At 44.4% G+C, this 17,174-nt stretch overlaps 1 protein-coding gene across 2 annotated transcripts in view; it reads left to right on the top strand.

The window, feature by feature from the left end:
• Positions 1–17,174, top strand: part of LOC147879879 (uncharacterized) — a 137,611-nt gene that overhangs the window by 38,407 nt on the left and 82,030 nt on the right. For both annotated transcript variants that reach the window (XR_015540665.1, XM_087371848.1), the window contains exon 3: positions 10,471–11,635. Coding sequence is in view for 1 of the 2 variants with exons in the window: in XM_087371848.1 (XP_087227974.1) it covers positions 10,471–11,635 (1,165 nt within the window). In the remaining variant the exon portion in view is untranslated. The remainder of the gene's footprint in view (positions 1–10,470; positions 11,636–17,174) is intronic.

Here is a 17,174-nt window from a genome sequence, read left to right on the forward strand (position 1 = left end):
TACTACAAGTGGATTCTCTCAAGGCTCCCCTCTTAGGAAAGGGCTCCCCAGTGATGCGGAGCTTCACAAGGTTTGTCAGTTAGGGCCAGCCCATCGTGCCTGGAGGAGTTTGAGAGGCACCCACTCATTTGGCTCCCGGAGTTGTGGAATCAGGAGGGACATATGCTGGGCAACGGATACATGTTGGTTGGGCACAAGGGAACATCGGCCCAACTAGGTTTTGTGGGACATGGAGATGGCTTGCTGTGGAGGTAGAGGCATGAGAGCAGGCACTTTGTCATTTGAGGGGGGCAAACACATGGATGATGCCGTGATTCTCGAGGCTTGGTGGGAGGGATTGCATAGCTCCTTGACCCCCCACCTTTGGTACGGCGGACAGTTCTCGAGGACCGGGGTGTCTCTCAAGGGCAAGCACACGGATGATGGAGATTGATGAGTGATTCCCGAGGCTTGATGGGAGGGATTGTACAGCTCCTTGCCCCGCCACCATTGGTACAGGCAGTTCTGGAGGACTGGGGTGCCTCTCAAGTATCAGTTTGAGAGGCACTCCCTTGGCTTCTACTGGCACAGACTTTACAGAGCAAGTCCTCGGGGCCTTCTCGCGCCAAAGACCAAAGGAGACCTTGAGGCGGATGGGATTCTGGATTCACTTGAGTGGTTGAGGGTTAGAGTGGTAGGCTGCTCGTGCAAGAGTTGGACCATCGAGCCAGTTCTTGTTTCTTCGGGGTAGGAGGGGTTTAGATGGCACCTTTGGTTATGGGAGGGACAACCTCTTAGGGAGATCCAATGGGAGTGATTTTGGCCAGTTTGCATCAAGCGCTTGGATAGAGTTGTGGTGGTGCCCTTTTTCTCTTATACCACTCAGATTGGGTGTTGACTGCAGTTGGAGGTGTCTGCTTGGTCCCCCTTGCGAGAGCGCCATTGGTGGGAGGAGCAAGTTCATGTGGAGGTGGTTTCTTGCTTTTGGTCATGTGTGTGAACTAGCCTTAGGCCTTGGGAGAGATCTTACTTCTTATGGATGGTGGCACATGGAGGCCTGTCCATTGGCCTGTGGTTGGAGCAAATGTGGGTGGATGGTAGATGCCTTTGGTATGCAGACAGAGTCTTAGAGAAGATCCCACATTGTCTTTGGGGCTGCCAGCAGCGCAGAGGATATGGTTGGGAGCCTTGCGGATTGTGGCTAGCACACAGGATACAATGAGACTTCACTTGTCCGTTGAGGTGGTGGAAGTACTCAGGTCCTAGAGCTCTTTCCATGTAACCTATTGCCTTCATCTTTCTGCTCCGATATAGGAATCTTGTCAGCATCATGAGACCTTTCCTTCGGTTTCTTCTCCGTACCAGGAACTATATGCCATAAACTTTTTTGCATGAAGAGCAGACATGTAGCCAACTGCCACGACGCAAAGTTCTTGTGTCTCTCTTTGACGTGCCCATCATCACAACCTTGCGGGATTGAGAACTTGAAAGCACACCTTAGCCAGGATGTTGAGGGAGGATCGCTTCCTATGACCTTGATTGCTTCTGCGTCTTCTCACAACCGGGATACTTGACCACTTTTGAATAGCCTTCCTACTTGCTCTCTGGAGGATGTGCCTATCTCCCACTATGGACAGGTACATGCTGATGTGGATTCTGCTTGGGAGATACTTGCTAGTATTACTGCTTGGTTTGGAGGGCTAGACGCACAGAGGCCTTAGATGGATCATAGGTCCACCCTTCTCACACCATGGCCAGTATTTGGGCTGATGCCATTCACACTCTGATGGCCAGTTGGGCAACCATGCATGGGCCCTCCTGGGCAGCATATGCCAGGAGGGTTATATTCCTTACGGAATGGAGGGGCTCACCCATTTTCTCAAAGACCACAGTAGGTCGAGCTTGCTCACGCAGGTTTCTTTCATACTTAATAGAAGCCTTTTTCATGAAAAAAGAAAAAGAAAAAAGATAGAGGCGTACAATGCGACTTATCACGCTTGCCTATGCCCTTCGCTTTTGTGAGAGGACAATGTTTGGGAGACGGTATCTAGCATCGCTGCTTGGAACATGTGGATTACCACTGCAGTTTTGTGTTGGGAGGGCATCAAGTTCCCCGACAACAACCACGTTGGTAGCCATTTGGCAAGATATCGCTTACACCCTATGTGCCATATGGGAGTTCATGACTCCAGGTTCTAGAGCGACTACCAGAAGGTAGGAGCATTTATGCAAGGCTTGGCATGCAAATATCTTTTATATCATCACTGCGGCGAGAGGTATTCGCTGGTTGTATACACTTCACTTCCTCCCTGGTTGTTAGCCCTTGTTCAAGAGATTCCCTGGGTAGTGTGTTGGGTTCTCTGGAAACATGCTGGTTGTTCTAACAGCCAGTTTATTTTTCTCCTTTTCTCCATGATCAGCAGCCTTTGGATTGCTCATTTGGATGGTTGATTCTCCATGGTTTAATAGAAGGTTTTTTTTTTTGGGGAAAAAAAGAAAAAATATATACAATGGGAGCAAGATTCTCTAGCAACACAAGTGCTTTCACGACACCCGCAAAGGGATCTTACGTGGTTGACTACCTTATAACTGACTCACATGCACCCCATCTAGTAAAAGAGTTTGAAATTGATGATGGGACATTAGATTTACATCACAACACAATTTCTCTCTCAATATACAAAGTAACAAGAGACAAGATAAGAATTACGCTTGCAAATAAAGCTGGATTACAACAAATGTCATGTGTACAAACGCCACTTGAAGGGTGCGTTGAACAAGCACGAATGACAAGGCACTTGCACAGAGATGAATAGTACATACTGAAGAAAATGCCCTTTGACCTAGGCCAACCTTAAAAGCATGAAACCATAAAAGAAGAAGAAAAAAATTAATAGAAGACTCCAATGAGTTCCAATGTCTATTCCAAAAGAAAGGTGCTCCTTAAATACGATCTGTGGCCACTCCCCCATGCCCTCAGCGCCTACCCATCATATGTGGATATCTCTCGTCTCTTCCACATGGCACTCTCATTGTAATGAGGGCCTCTCCATTCTCCACGTGGCCTACCCTTATGTTACAAGGCATCTTAAAATCCAGAATATCAAGAGCATAAATTAAAATTCACCCCCAACATCTAATGAGGGACTCTATTCTCTCTTTAAATCAGTTTTGCTCTAATCTCCACTTTAATCAAAGCCTCTAAGCTATAATACTATGTCAAAGGGCTCATTTAATGTTGGGATGCAGGGAAGCAGGAGACAACAACAGATGCAAGCTGTACGTCTATTGTGGAATAAGTCAAAATGAAAGTACAAGTGACACCCTAGTTTTAGGTTAGGGTAGGACTAAAAGTTCTAACAGTCATATGCTAACTAATTGACCTAACTGTCCCAAATAGACTGAAAGCTAACTGGACCTAACTGTCCTAGGCCTACAAGGCCTTACGGGGGTCTAGGTCTAACAAACCCCTCTCTATGGTATGGCTGAAGTACTCTGGAAACATCTTAGAGATGCCTAGAATTTATGCCATGGTTGCACAAAGGGTATAGCAATCTATCGAACTGCATGGATGACAATATCACATAACAAATGGAATTCAGCTTGGTCATGTTGAGTGGAGTATACACACGCACAAAAACTTACAAGAATTTTCAGTTGAACAATAAAGCCTTTTATTCAAGTGGACTTCTAAAATTGAACAAATACAGTTTTGGAGAACCAAGTTTTCAAGAAGAGTTGTGTGTGAATGCAGTGCACACGCATCCTGTGTACTCTCTCTCTCTCTCACACACACACTTTTTTTTTGGGGTGAAATCATTGATTGATTATATTATATGAGTAGTAACCTCAAAGAAAGGTTCTACAATTACATCAACTGAAAATTTCAGTATATGCCAAAAAGACCTCATGATCTATGCAGCGGGTCTGCAAGCAATCAAAGAAAGATTGCTGCAGAGAACGCCTAAAAAAGCCAAACAGAGAGAAAGTAGGATCACCAAAGACTTTACAATTCCTATATATCCATAAAGTCCATAGTGCCCAGTAGCGAACCCAAACGAAGAAAAGATGAAACTCCGGTCTGGATGGATGAAACCCAAATAGCTAGAAGAACTTCCCAAACGGAACAGATGGGAATCTCGCTCGTAGGTGCTGTCGAAGCAGATCAAAAAACTCACGAGAGCACTGACAGCCAAAACAAGTGAGGCACAGTCTCCGAAGAAGCAGAACATCTATGGCAAAGTGCAGGAGCAATGTGTCGATGAGCTAATAGCTGTCCAGACGGAAACACTCCCAAAAGAACTCGCCAAAAGAAAACCTGTTGCCGAAGCGGTACTTTATAGGCCCAAAGTTGCTGTAATCTTTTCCTCCACCACTTGGCTGGGCGATGCATTCGCCAAACAGAATCACCTCTCTCTGAAACCCAAGGTTGAGGCAAAAGGATTTTATACAATGCAGGTACAGTAATCTGAGATAGCCTCAAAGGACAAGAAGAGGACCCTGGAGAAGTCAAAGTTCAATCTTCCAGTTGGTCCTGGAGTTCCAAAGGAGGAATCGGAACAAAGGGCAAAAGAATAGAAGTAATTTGTCGCCATAAAGGACGATAATGAGAGCCCAATCCATATGTAGTGGCTGCTAGAGAAAAGGGGAGCATAGTACCAGCATCATCTATAACATTAGCAACCGAGGTGATGCCTTTAAACGAGACAAAGTAGGAACGTCGAGGTTCCTGTAAAGCCAAGGGAGGCTGAAAGACTTTCGACCAGTGAATGCTTTCAGCTCTCAAAGAATTCCCAAGCAAAGATTGCCGTCCACTCCATTCCAGATGAGAAAGACCATGCTTCCAGTCAAGAAGCAAGCGGGAGACAAAAGGGCATCCAGGCAAAGTGCCATCAGTGCAGCCAAAAAAGAAATCCTAGTGATCGAGTTGCCAATGACCAAACGTAGAAATACTAATATGAGTGACCAGAGTCCTAATCATAAGAGCCCAAGGCTGATCACCTTGCAGAAATTGCAGCAACATTTTCCCCCTGTGGGCAAGAATATGCACATGAATATCCGTGATGTTCAATCCACCATGCATCTTGGGAGAACAAATGTGATGCATCGAAAGCAGCCTGAGACTTTTTCTGCCATGTTTGGATCGCCAGAAGAGTTCCATAAAGACAGACATGAAAGATGTAAGATGTGCCTTAGTGAACATGATCAATGGCAAGTAAAATTGAATATATGCCACAAGGATGGACTGCACTATTCGAAGACGAACGTGCAAAGGCCAGGTTGCTAGTTTCCAATACTCAAGCTTTTTCCGAAGCTTAGCCAAAACCCAATCAGTTTGTTGTCGGCGAGTGAGTTCCCAACCCAAAGGATAACCGAGATGACGAACAAACTGAGTGGGTGGAATGATATCCCCGGGCCATAATAGACTATGCCAGTCTTTGGAATTCAAAGGGAGCAGCTTAGACTTCTGAAAATTAACATGAAGACCAGTTGCCAAACCATAAATAGAGAGGGCCTGCATCAAGGCACCAAGATCATGGGGCGTATTCTTCCGGGTAAAGAAAGAATCATCAGCATAAGCTTGAGCAACCATGCTGCGATTAGCATCCAATTCCAAGCCGTGAAGTGACCCTGTAGCCACAAGATGATCAATATATTGCAGCATAGGATGAGTAGCAATGGCATCCAGTAAAGCACTGAGAGGGCATCCCTGGCGGACTGAACAACGAAGAGTCCACTCATCATAGATATCCCCAGAGATAATGCAAGCCGCATTGCTATCTCTGTAAAGCCAGTAAATAACCTGCTGCATTTTTTGTCCAAACTCCAAAGCTCGCATAGTTTGGGAGATGAAATCCCATTGAACTGTGTCAAAGGCTTTTGCAATATCTACCTGCAGGAGTAGAACATCCTGCTGCGTGTATTTGGCATATTCAATCCCAATAGAAGCATTGGCAATGTTATCTGTGATATGGCGACGTGGAACAAAGCCATATTGGGAGGGATGCAACCCATCATGCAAATAACCTTTTATCCGATCAACCACCATTTTGGCAATGATCTTGTAAATGACTGGCACGAGTGTGATTGGCCTCCAATCACCAAGTGAATCACATAGCTGCTTTTTTGGAATCAGCTTGAGAAGACCCTTTTTCCATGACAAAGGCATTTGCTGATTTTGCCATGCTGTATTTACCATTTGCAGCAAGGTGAATTTAAGAAGATCCCAGAATGCAAGAAAAAGTTCAACAGTGAGACCATCCCATCCTGGAGATTTCCATCTGCCACAGGATCTCAGTGCATCAGACAATTTCCTTTCAGTGAAGGGATGTTCAAGTTCCAAAGCTTGAGCATCAGACAGAATTGGATGAACATGCTGCAAAAGAAGCTGACGTGCAGACACGACCCGAGGAGAAAGAGTATCCAGATGCCCAAAATGAGTGGAGAAGTGCTGCACACATAAATCAGCAAGCTCTGAACGAGATGTTGACCAAGAACCATCAGGCATCCGGATCCGACAGATATTGGTAGCCTGTCTTTTGTAGTGTAAACTCTTAAAAAATTGCTTGGAAGAGCAGCCTTTATTCAAAAATGCCCGTTGTCTAGATCGAGTTTCCCATTTAGCAAGCTTTCTGCGATCATTAGATTGAAGAGAGAATTGAGCCTGACATAAGAGCATGCTTTCCTCTGAAGACAAGGGGCGAAGATGAGCAAGCTCAGTCAAACTCTGACATGTAAATTTGGCATGTGCTACAGTCTCCCTTGTGGCTTGCATATAGGATTTGCCATAATCTCGAATAACTGCTTGCATCCGAGCAACAAAAGCCTGCCAGGCATAATCCAAACCAATGCGTATCTGACGAGAGAGAGGCTGAATAGCATCAGAGACCAAGGCTTTAAAGTCAGCATGCTCCAGATAACTATTATTAATCAGCAAAAGCCTTCGGCAAGGCAATCTGTCAGTGGGAAATTCATGTAAGGAAAGCCTCAACCAAAGAGGAGCATGATCCGAATGTGTGAAAGCATGATCAACCCAAATTTGACAAGTAAAGGCATCACAATGCTGTGGATCAATCTGATACCATCTGTCCAAGCGTGCCCGATAAGAAGATTGAGCATTATGTTGAAAGGTATAACCCGGAAGCATGGGCTGTAATTCCTTCCAGAGATCAACCAGGCGCAACTGAAGCAAAAAATCAGACCATGCCTGTGTTTCAAAAACCAACATATGAGTGTGGCCTGAGGTGTTGTCACCCAATTGAGGGGCATTATTAAAGTCACCACAAATGAAGGCATGTTGTCGCCATGGATAAGTATGCATGGCAGCCCAGATTAAAAGCTCTATCACGAGAAGACTGGGGGGCATAAACCGATGCAAATTCAAAAATTTTCCCTTGAACAAGGCATTGAACAATAATCCATCTACCATGGCGATCATTGAGAGCCACAACAGGTTGAAGGTTGTGCTTTATCAAAAAAGCCACACCAGAAAAGGAGTGCTCTCCAACATAGAAGATATCATAACCAGCAAAATGGCCTATTTGACCAGCATACATATGCTGATTATGCTCTTATATCAGGCTGCAATTGCCTGATATACATCCAGACCAGTTTCCATTTGCGACCATCACACATTCCCTGTACATTGAGAGTAACACACTTCAGATGATCAAGCATATTTACAGCTATGGGACAGGTATGTACAGCAACTAACGGGCTGTCTACGTCTGCATTTCCACCTCAATGTCTGGGCCTCTGCCCTGGGATGAAGCATCAGCCTGAGGAGTAGACAAAAGTGCAGCAACTTCTTCTTCAGGAAACAAGGTCCGATTTGCAGTCACAGCAGCCCAGGTCAAGCCAACACCAGAGTTTTCAGCAGGTGTTTTTTCATGAGAGGATGCACCACTCCAAGTCCGAGAAGGCAAAGGTCGCCTGAGGGAGATCACTTTGCGAGGAGTTTGCCATCCATTCGTCAAAAATTTCCCCCCCCCCTTCCCCTGAGGTGGAGAGGACAAAGGCACAGGAAAAGAAGCATTACCATGTGAGACAGCCGGGGCTTTGCCTTTGTCTTGAACATAGAAAAACTGTTTGACCCCTTTGTTTTTGACCACAGAAGAGGCATTTGCATTCTTATTCAAAGGCTGAACCATTTCAGCTTGCACTGGCATCTGTGGAGCTCGGGAAGGGCATTGTGAAGCCATGTGCCCAAATTGCTTGCATTCAGAGCAAGCACCTGCAAACAGCTCCCACTTGAGCTTGTAAAAGGCACTTCCCATGGAAACAGTATTCACAGTGACCGAACATGAAGCTAGAGTGGGATGATCTGTATCCCACAAAATGCAGAAGCGATTCAAATTTCCATTGGGTCATGGTGGACATACCACCTTACCGAGCGAAGCTGCAATTTTAGGTAGAAGAGAAGACAAGCATTGAGGAAAATCCACAACTTCTACCCAAACAGGGCCTTGATGCCGAATCAATGCCTGGTAATCCCGGGGGGGAGACCAAGGGAGAACATGGACCATCTGCTGGCCATAGAAAAGAGGAGAGTGCTCCAGCAAAACCTGACGGTGCTCCTCATCAGCCATGATGATCTCAAAAAAGCCCCTCGCTGTATAATGAACTTTTTTGACATAAGAACCACCCAGGGTTCGAGTCAACCAATTCCCAACATCTGCAGCAGCAGGCATCCGTCCTGGGAAGAAAATTATAATGGCATGCTTTGCATACTCCTTCACTGGATCAAATATATCATCCACTTTCACCATAATGCCAGTGGTGGGAAGTGGATCTTTCCAACCATTACGGGTGTCTTCAAACCCTTCATGCATAACCTCATAAACAAGCTGAGCCTCAGCACAGTCATGAAGGCAATCATCTGAATCCATCACCTGTTTTTGTTTCTTGTTGGAAACCGACTTGTCTTTGTGAAAGGTTTTCTCATAGGAATAATCCCTCTCTCACACACACACACACACACACACACACACACACACACACATTTCTCTTACTTACATGCACTCATGATGTGTGCACACACTTCCTCACCTTTACTTAACACCCCCCCCCCCCCCCCCCCCTCCGCTTCCCCTTCCTTATCCTCAATTATATTCTAGGTCAATTTTTTTCCACAAATCCTGCTATTTCTATCCCTTATACATACACTTCTCTTTAAATAATTGTTTTGGCACATACTAAATTCTTTCTAATTAATAGTCTTGCCTTCCTCCTCTTGTTAGTTTCCCCTTCCCCCCCAAGCCCTTCTCCCCTCTTAATATGGTCGTGGTCTATTTCAAACGGTGGTTCTTCTAATGGTTGTGGACAATACCCCCCCCTTTTTTTCACACATTATTTGTGGATTATCTCCTTTTATTTTTGCTTCTTGATGACTCTTTTTATGCATTAGAATCTAGAAGGTTGTGCATGTTCCTAGGTAAAGCAGAGTCAGCCCAAATACATTGTACACTTCAACTTGAGGATTTGAACTAGTTTCTACACCTTTGGAACCTGGTTTCCGTTTCTCCTTGGACGATGCTACCGAGCCTTTTCATACCACCCTCTATCAGCAGGCTGTTTGATGCTTGATATATTTGTGTCACACATGGCCTGATCTTCAGTATGCTGCTTCCAGCTGAGCAGATTCATACATAGTCCCAGTACAGAGCATTCATAGGCAGTGAAACGTCTCGAGATACTTGAAAGGCACTCAAACCTTCTTTATGGTCCAAATTCTTGACTTGCTCTGAGGGACTCTATCACAGCTTCGTTGCCATGAACTGTTCCAATGACTGGAATGGCTGGCTGGTAAAAGTTAGTTGGTTGATTTGGATGTCCAAGGTTTTTACTGAGAACTATTTACAGAGATCATGGAAGAATAGACCTGTAGTGAGCAACAAGCCACTCTTTGCAGAAATGCTGCAATCTCTTGTAACATCTAACTAATGTTGTGTGTTAAGTGTCAAAGTACAAAAAAGATTTTGGAGGCTCTCTTGTGTGGACTTTATATTTTAAATCTGGGAAGATGTGACTTTCTTGGACAGCTATACAGGTTGGTTACTTCGTATTATAAGCTCACATTTTTGTACTTGCACTCTCCCATCTAAATTGCGCCTTTTGTGGCAGCTGCATCCTTTTATGCTCCAGTTTGGTTTCCTATTTTGAATCCATATGTGTCGTGTCTTTTTGATAAGAGTTCTGAGTTGGAAGGCCAAATAGTGAAACGATATCCAAAACAAATATTGAATCAGCTCTTGGATGTGGATCTATGAATTATCTTTTGTAAAACATAATCTTGTAAGCTCACAAGTTGTTGGCCTAAGCGGTCTGTGGAACGTCATTCATATTGTACATGTGCACGTGGAAGTTATTGGACAAGTATGCTAAGGAGTCGTTCTTCTTTGGGTGTTCATGTATCTGAAATATCAAGGCATTCCATATTGCTTAGCACTATGGAAAAAGGACGAGATAACTGTGTAGATGTTGATATTTCAGGTGGAGTATGATTGTAAGAAATATCGCATTACAGATTCCTTGCTTGTGGGTCAAGTTTTCAGAAAGAGTTGGAATAAAATTCATGTGGAAGTATCTCCACAGGCTGGAAGGAATGCTTCAAATCAAGATAATTCAAAATCTTTTCATTGTGGAAGCACTGCAGAGGCAAAGGGACAAGATTTGCGTATGGACTTGGATGTACCTCTGGTTAAATGTCCTCAAGCTCTGGAAGATGGAGGGAGTCAACATTTGGCTGATTCTTTGTGTCACACAAAGGCCCCAAAAGATGATATTGGGTGGGGTGGGAAAAATGGCGTGCTTGGCCAGAGATTCCCAGATGCGGAGCGAAGCCCTAAGAGCCATTTTCTTGGTACAGAAGGTCCTTATACACAACCATTTTCCAAAGCAAGGGTTGCAGCATTATGTATCCTTGGCAGAGGAAAGAGGAAACGGGAAGGCTGTGAGGAAGCGAAATTGGATGCTTGGAAACATTTCAGGTCGTCAGATAAGGTTCTGGACATGGATGATAACCATGCAGCACTATTGGGAGAAGGCCTATTTTCGCCAGATGAAGCTGCATTGGATTCAGACCATGGGAATTCAGTTTTTGTAAAAGTGGGAGAGAGAAAGAAAAGGCATGAATGCTCATTTAAAATGCCTCGAGAATGCAAGCAAACTCTGGATGGTAGGGATCAGGACAATAAATCGGAGTGCCCATGTGGATCACAACAAAATCTCAAAAAGTATCTTAAAGCTGAAGATAAAGGGCAGGAACAAAATTTTCCAGGACTAAAACTCAAAGGCATATATGACTTGCCTACCTTGGGTTGTCCTTCAGTAGCTCATAGTCACGTTTTGGACCAGAAGATCCGTGTATTGCGCATGCAGGCAAAGGCTGCAACATCAGAGCTTCAGGGATCAATTTTGCCAGCAGTTGGCTATGAACGAAACACAAACACACATACGGATGAAAAGCTTCCCAGGGGTGACTATAATGTTGGTAGAGCAGACAGTTGCAATCTTGGGAGAGGGAAGAACGGAGATGATGGGAGGTTAAACAACAAGGCTGAGGACTCATCAAGCGAGAAGGCTACATCTTTCCCCCGGATTTCTAATTCAAAGCATTCTAGCAGCAAGTTGGAAGGGATTAATCTTCAAAATGAAGGTCTACTGCTTTGTCTGTTTTAAAACTCTGATTTCAAGCTGTCATTTAATCCTCAGTGCATATGGAAGAATGTAAGGTGTGTAAGACAAGATTGCCCTTTCCAGAACTGGCCAACGTTTTTTAATCTCTTCTCAGATCTTGGTACCTCATCTCTTCTCTGCTAAAATGACTTTCAAAATTCTGGATAAGAACCGGTCCAAGAACATTAGCTAATGAATGGAACATCCCAATTGGTTTGGTGCATCGTATGCAATCATGTTTTTGGGAGACCAAAGTATTCTTATGATGCCATATTAAAAAATTTGGGACTCTGTTTGGCATGCCACCAAGATTCAGCCTACATTATGTCAAATGGGTTTCTTGGATAGCTAGATTTGGAGTGGCGTTGCCACCTGCCTTGTATATTTTGTTGGTTGTGATAGAGGCTATAGGTTACTTTTTTTTCTTGACATATGTAGGTATGTGTGGAGATACTCTAGTCTTACAAAGGTATATAAATAGGTACATGTGGACTAAGACTTGAACTCCGCAATGATCTCTTATATTGTGAGCGGTCTAACAGCAAGAACACAATTTTGGTGGCTGGAAAAGTTTCTTAGTGGGACATGGCAGCCCTTTAGGGGCCTTTTCGATTGGCATTAGTCAATTGCCTCTTGGATTAGGGCTTAATGGTTATGCCATATTCTTGGAGTTTAGACTAGCAGCTAGCTTCTTGTGGATTAGTTCATTTAATAACACCACAAACCGACCCCCCCTGCCCCCTGGCATTAGTCAATTGCCTTCTGGATTAGGGTTCAATGATTATGTTACATTCTTGGAGTTTAGACTAGCAGCTAGCTCCTTGTGGGGTCAAATATCTCTTCAGCCTAGCATTTCAATAAACTTATAAGTTGGAGCTCCACATAATTATCTTTAGTAAAACGGGTCATGGTAATAAACTAGTTTATACCTATGACCCTAGATCATTTAATAACAAACTGCCCTCCCCCTCCCCTCTCCAACCCCCGTTCTCCCCAGCCCCTGCCCCACAAAAGAGCTTTGAAAAATGATACAAAATCAGCTATCCGTGAGATAATGATAAGAAAAGGACAAGTTGGCTGCCTTGTAGCTGGCTTCATTCTGCCTATGGTAACTCTGAAGCAAGTGCCGACAACTAGTGCTGTGGTCTATACAACTAGGAGATTCCTTGAATGTAGAAGATGCGTACATGCAAGCTTTGCAGAAATGTTTATGCCACTCATTGGTCTTTCTGAACCCTCTTGCTCTCAAATCTAGTGCAAGGGTTTTATGATGTCTAACCAAATGTTGAGGAGAATAGCCGTAGGTTGGATCTACTGGCCCCCATGATTAAGCTACACCGTGGTACTGAGATGTTCTGGGTTCTAATCCTAGCCATGGTTTCTAAGATAATTTCCTTTTGCAAACTTGAGGGGCACTAACATGGATCTCTTGATGCGTGACCATCTCCCCCACTCACCAAGTAAGCTGGGGGTACCATCTCTGTGGAGAAAGTGTGCCTCCCCACTGTCAACCAAGCTACCATCCTTCACATTGGCACATGCTGGGTGCACCCCACCCATGACCTGATCCTAAGCGAGCACTCTTGGATGTTTTCGTTGAAGGGCGACCCCTCTAGCAATGGAAGATCATCTCGTGAACTCTTACTGAGCAACACCGATAACTATCATCCCTCATCTGTGCTATTTAGGGACCAATGAAGAGACCACCATGTGCCACCAAATAGAAGAAATGGGAAATCTTTTGTGGTTGGAGGCTGGTCTAGAGCCATGACCAAAATCTTGTGCGAACCTCTCGTGGTAGTTGCTGCTCAAGGTAGTGGCTCTTGCATGAGGGGTTACAAGTGTAGGCGACTAGTCGTTGTTTGCCGATGTAGTTTGTATATGAGAAGAATGGCATTGGTACGGTTCTCGCAGATTGGCCAAAACCACTCCCTTCCAACGAATCCCACCCAACTTAGAGGCTTTTTGGGTTTGCCTCTTTTTACAGGAGATTTATTGAACATTTAGCCAAGAGGGTAGCCCCTCTCACTAACTTGTTGAAAAAGGATGCTTTCAAGTGGTCAGAAGAAGCACAACTCAGTTTTGAGGACCTCAAAGATTCCATAAATGCCCGGATTTCTCATGGCCCTTCATTGTAGAGATAGAGGCAAGTGGCAAAAGCCTGGGGGCCATTCTGAGACAAGAGCATGGAGTTATAGCTTTCGAGAGTAGGAAATTTGAGGCCAAGGAATTGAACTATCATGTTTATGAGAAGGAAATGTTGGCTATCCTATATGCTTTCAAGAAATGGCACCACTACTTGTATGTGGGTAAGATTAAGGTTAAGATGGATCATAGGACACTGAAGTACTTTCTTACGCAGCACAATTTGTCCATGAAGCAGAAGAGTTGGTTGGCTGCAGTTCAGTCCTACGATTTCGACATTGAGTACAGGAAGGGGAAAAAAATGTGGTTGCCGATGCCTTGTCTAGATTGTGGGCTTGTAGTTTATCTACCATTTTCACCATCTATTAGGATTGGATCCATGGGATTCAGGAAGAATATATGCAGAATTCAAAGGCAGCTCCCATATTTTGGGAGTTACAAGAGCCTTCAAGCCAAGGGCATGCTGAATTTAAGCTGCATAATGGGCTGTTGTACTGCAAGGACAGACTTTATCTTGTGCCAGACAAGTATAGACTGCTGGTTTTGCACGAAATGCACTTATCTTCTATGGTAGGACATGTGGGTACAATGCTTTCCTTGACAACAGAATAAGGTGGACAGCCAGCTACCGGCAGGTCTCGTACAGCCATTACCTATTCCAGAAGGTAAATGAACTCACATAGCTATGGATTTCATCACTGGGTTGCCTACAGAGAGGAGATGGGATAGCATTTGTGTTGTGGTGGATAGAATGAAAAAACAGGCTCACTTCATACCCACTAAGACCTGGTATACAGCATCACAGGTTGCTTGGAAATTTATTGAGCAACATCATGGCTTCCCTCAGGAAATTGTCAGTGACAGAGATGCAAAATTTTTGGCAAGAGTTATTCACAGCAGTGGCTACTGTCCTCACACCTAGCACTCCCTGAGACGGATGGATAGTTAGAAACGGTGAACAAATGGGTGGAGGAATACTTGAGGCACTTTGGTCATGATAAACCAAAGTCCTTGGATAAGTGGTTGGCTCTTGCTGAATTTTGTTACAACAGTATCAAGCACCTTTCTATTGGCATGAGCCCTTTTGAAGTAATGTATGGATGCAAGATTGGGATGCCGCCTTTTATTTCAGACATAAAAATCAGTAAGCAAGAAGTGACTTGGAAAGAATGGATGCCCTTCTGCAATTGGCTAAGAAGAAAATGCTGGATGAATGCATGAGGTTTCTGTGTTTTGAAAAAGGAGATTATGCGCATTTACGCCTCCATAGGAACCGTTATGCCTCGTTGAAAGGTAACACCGACATGAAGCTTGCCCACAGATATTACGGTCCCTACAAGAACATCTGCAAAGTTGGAAAGGTGGCATATGAGTTGGAGTTACCTAGTACCTCCAGGATTCATAATGTTTTCCATTGTCCTTGCTGAAGCCGCATATAGGACAGCATGCCCAAGTTCTTCATGAGTTACCACCTATGGATGAGGAGGGTCACATCCTCTATGTCCCGGGGCGCATCATGGGTTTCAGAGACCATGTGCTCTGAAACAAGGTCTACATAGAGTATCTCATCAAGTGGCAGGGACTCCCTGAGGATGAGAATTCATGGCAGCCAGAAAGCATTGTCCAGGACTACCCCTATCTCCTACTAGGCTGAATTAGTAGTCGCTATTTGCTGCATTTTTTGGACAGCCAGGATGTAAAATTTTGAGGGCAAAATTCTATGGGAAGGGATATTTGTAATGAAGGGGGGAAAAGGACTATTTTAGAGGCCCTTTAGAGGTCTTTTAGGTGGGAAATGTGGAGGGACTATATATGGCCACAGTCTTAGGAAATACAAATATTTCTAAGGCACTGTCTGTCAAACAAATTTCTGCCTTTCTCTTCTCTACAGATCACGGGAGTAGCACCTTTCGTTACCACCCAGCCAATTCTGTCAAGTCTTCAAGCAAGAGAGAGAGAGAGCTATATCGAAATTACGTAAATCCACACATTCTTCACTTCTCTCACTAGCCTTGACAGACCCCAAATCCCTAGATAGATCTAGATGCCACATGTCATCCATATAGGGCCTTCCTAATGCAACATTTCACCCCTCTCTTGGGATGCATTTAATTCCTTGCCCCTAGGCACAATCTTTGCACTAGGCCCTTGGTCTCAGATCTATCTAGTCTGGTGCTATCAGCCCTCACCTAGGACCTTGACATTAATCCCTCCCGATCATTTACATAAAGCGCAAACACATATATTACAAAGATAGATCCTATAAGGGAAATGTCGACTAATTCTTCCGAGGTCATGCTACCTCGGCTAGAGCGTAACATTCCTTCCCTCTTCAGACATCAGCGTCCTCGATGATAAAGTCTGGGAACACTCTCCGCAATTGATATACGGATTCCCAGGTAGCTTCCGATAGAGGCTGACCATGCCATGCAACCAACACCGTGGGTATCTTCCGATTTCGTATTTGCATTGTTCCTCGGTCCAGGATTCTTGTTGGTTTGCGCCTTGCAATATCCTCTATCTCCTGAAACAAAACCACACCTTCGATTAGTGAGTCACCAGTATGTAAAAATTTCTTTAAACGTGAAACATGAAAAACCGGGTGCACCTTACACCCCTGTGGCAATTCTAATTTATAGGCTACACTGCCTATTCTCTTTAGAATTAACCACGGCCCACAGTATCGAGGTGATAACTTAGCACACTCTCCTGAAGTCAACGACTTCGAGTGCGAAGGAATTCTGAGAAAAACTTTTTCTCCTTCTTCAAATACTCTTATAGACCGATTTTCATCCGCATACACCTTGGCTCTATCCATAGCCTGGCGGATATTAGCTCTCGCAAGTGCTAGCATTTCCCGCATCTGAACTACAAAGTTCGCGGCACTAGGCACTTTCTGAGGTACTCCAACTATAGTCGGATTGGCTGGTCTATAACCATAGTTCAGTTCAAACGGACTGAACCCAGTAGATGAATGTTTTCGATCATTGTAGGCAAATTCCAACAATGGCAACCACTTGTCCCATGTATGTTGCCTCAATGATACATATGCCCTCAGCATATCCTCTAAAGTTTGGTTGACTCTCTCCGTCTGACCATCCGTCTCAGGATGATCCCCACTACTCATTCCCAACTCAGTCCTTAGTGTCTCAAATACCGCTGTCCAAAAATGACCGGTAAACCTGACATCTCTGTCTGACACTATGGATCTAGGCAATCCATGCAGACGAAATATATGTCTAATAAACAAATCCGCTACTTGCGGGGCACTAACAGACTCTCTAGTCGGAATGAAGTGAGCCATCTTGGTTAGACGATCAACCACCACAAGGATAGAATTATACCCTCCTTGTGTTGCAGGTAACCCTACAATA

The sequence above is a fragment of the Dipteris shenzhenensis genome, chromosome 33, assembly GCF_047967505.1.
Source record: "Dipteris shenzhenensis isolate YYH24624 ecotype China chromosome 33, Dip_SZ_1.0, whole genome shotgun sequence".
Lineage (NCBI taxonomy): Eukaryota > Viridiplantae > Streptophyta > Polypodiopsida > Gleicheniales > Dipteridaceae > Dipteris > Dipteris shenzhenensis.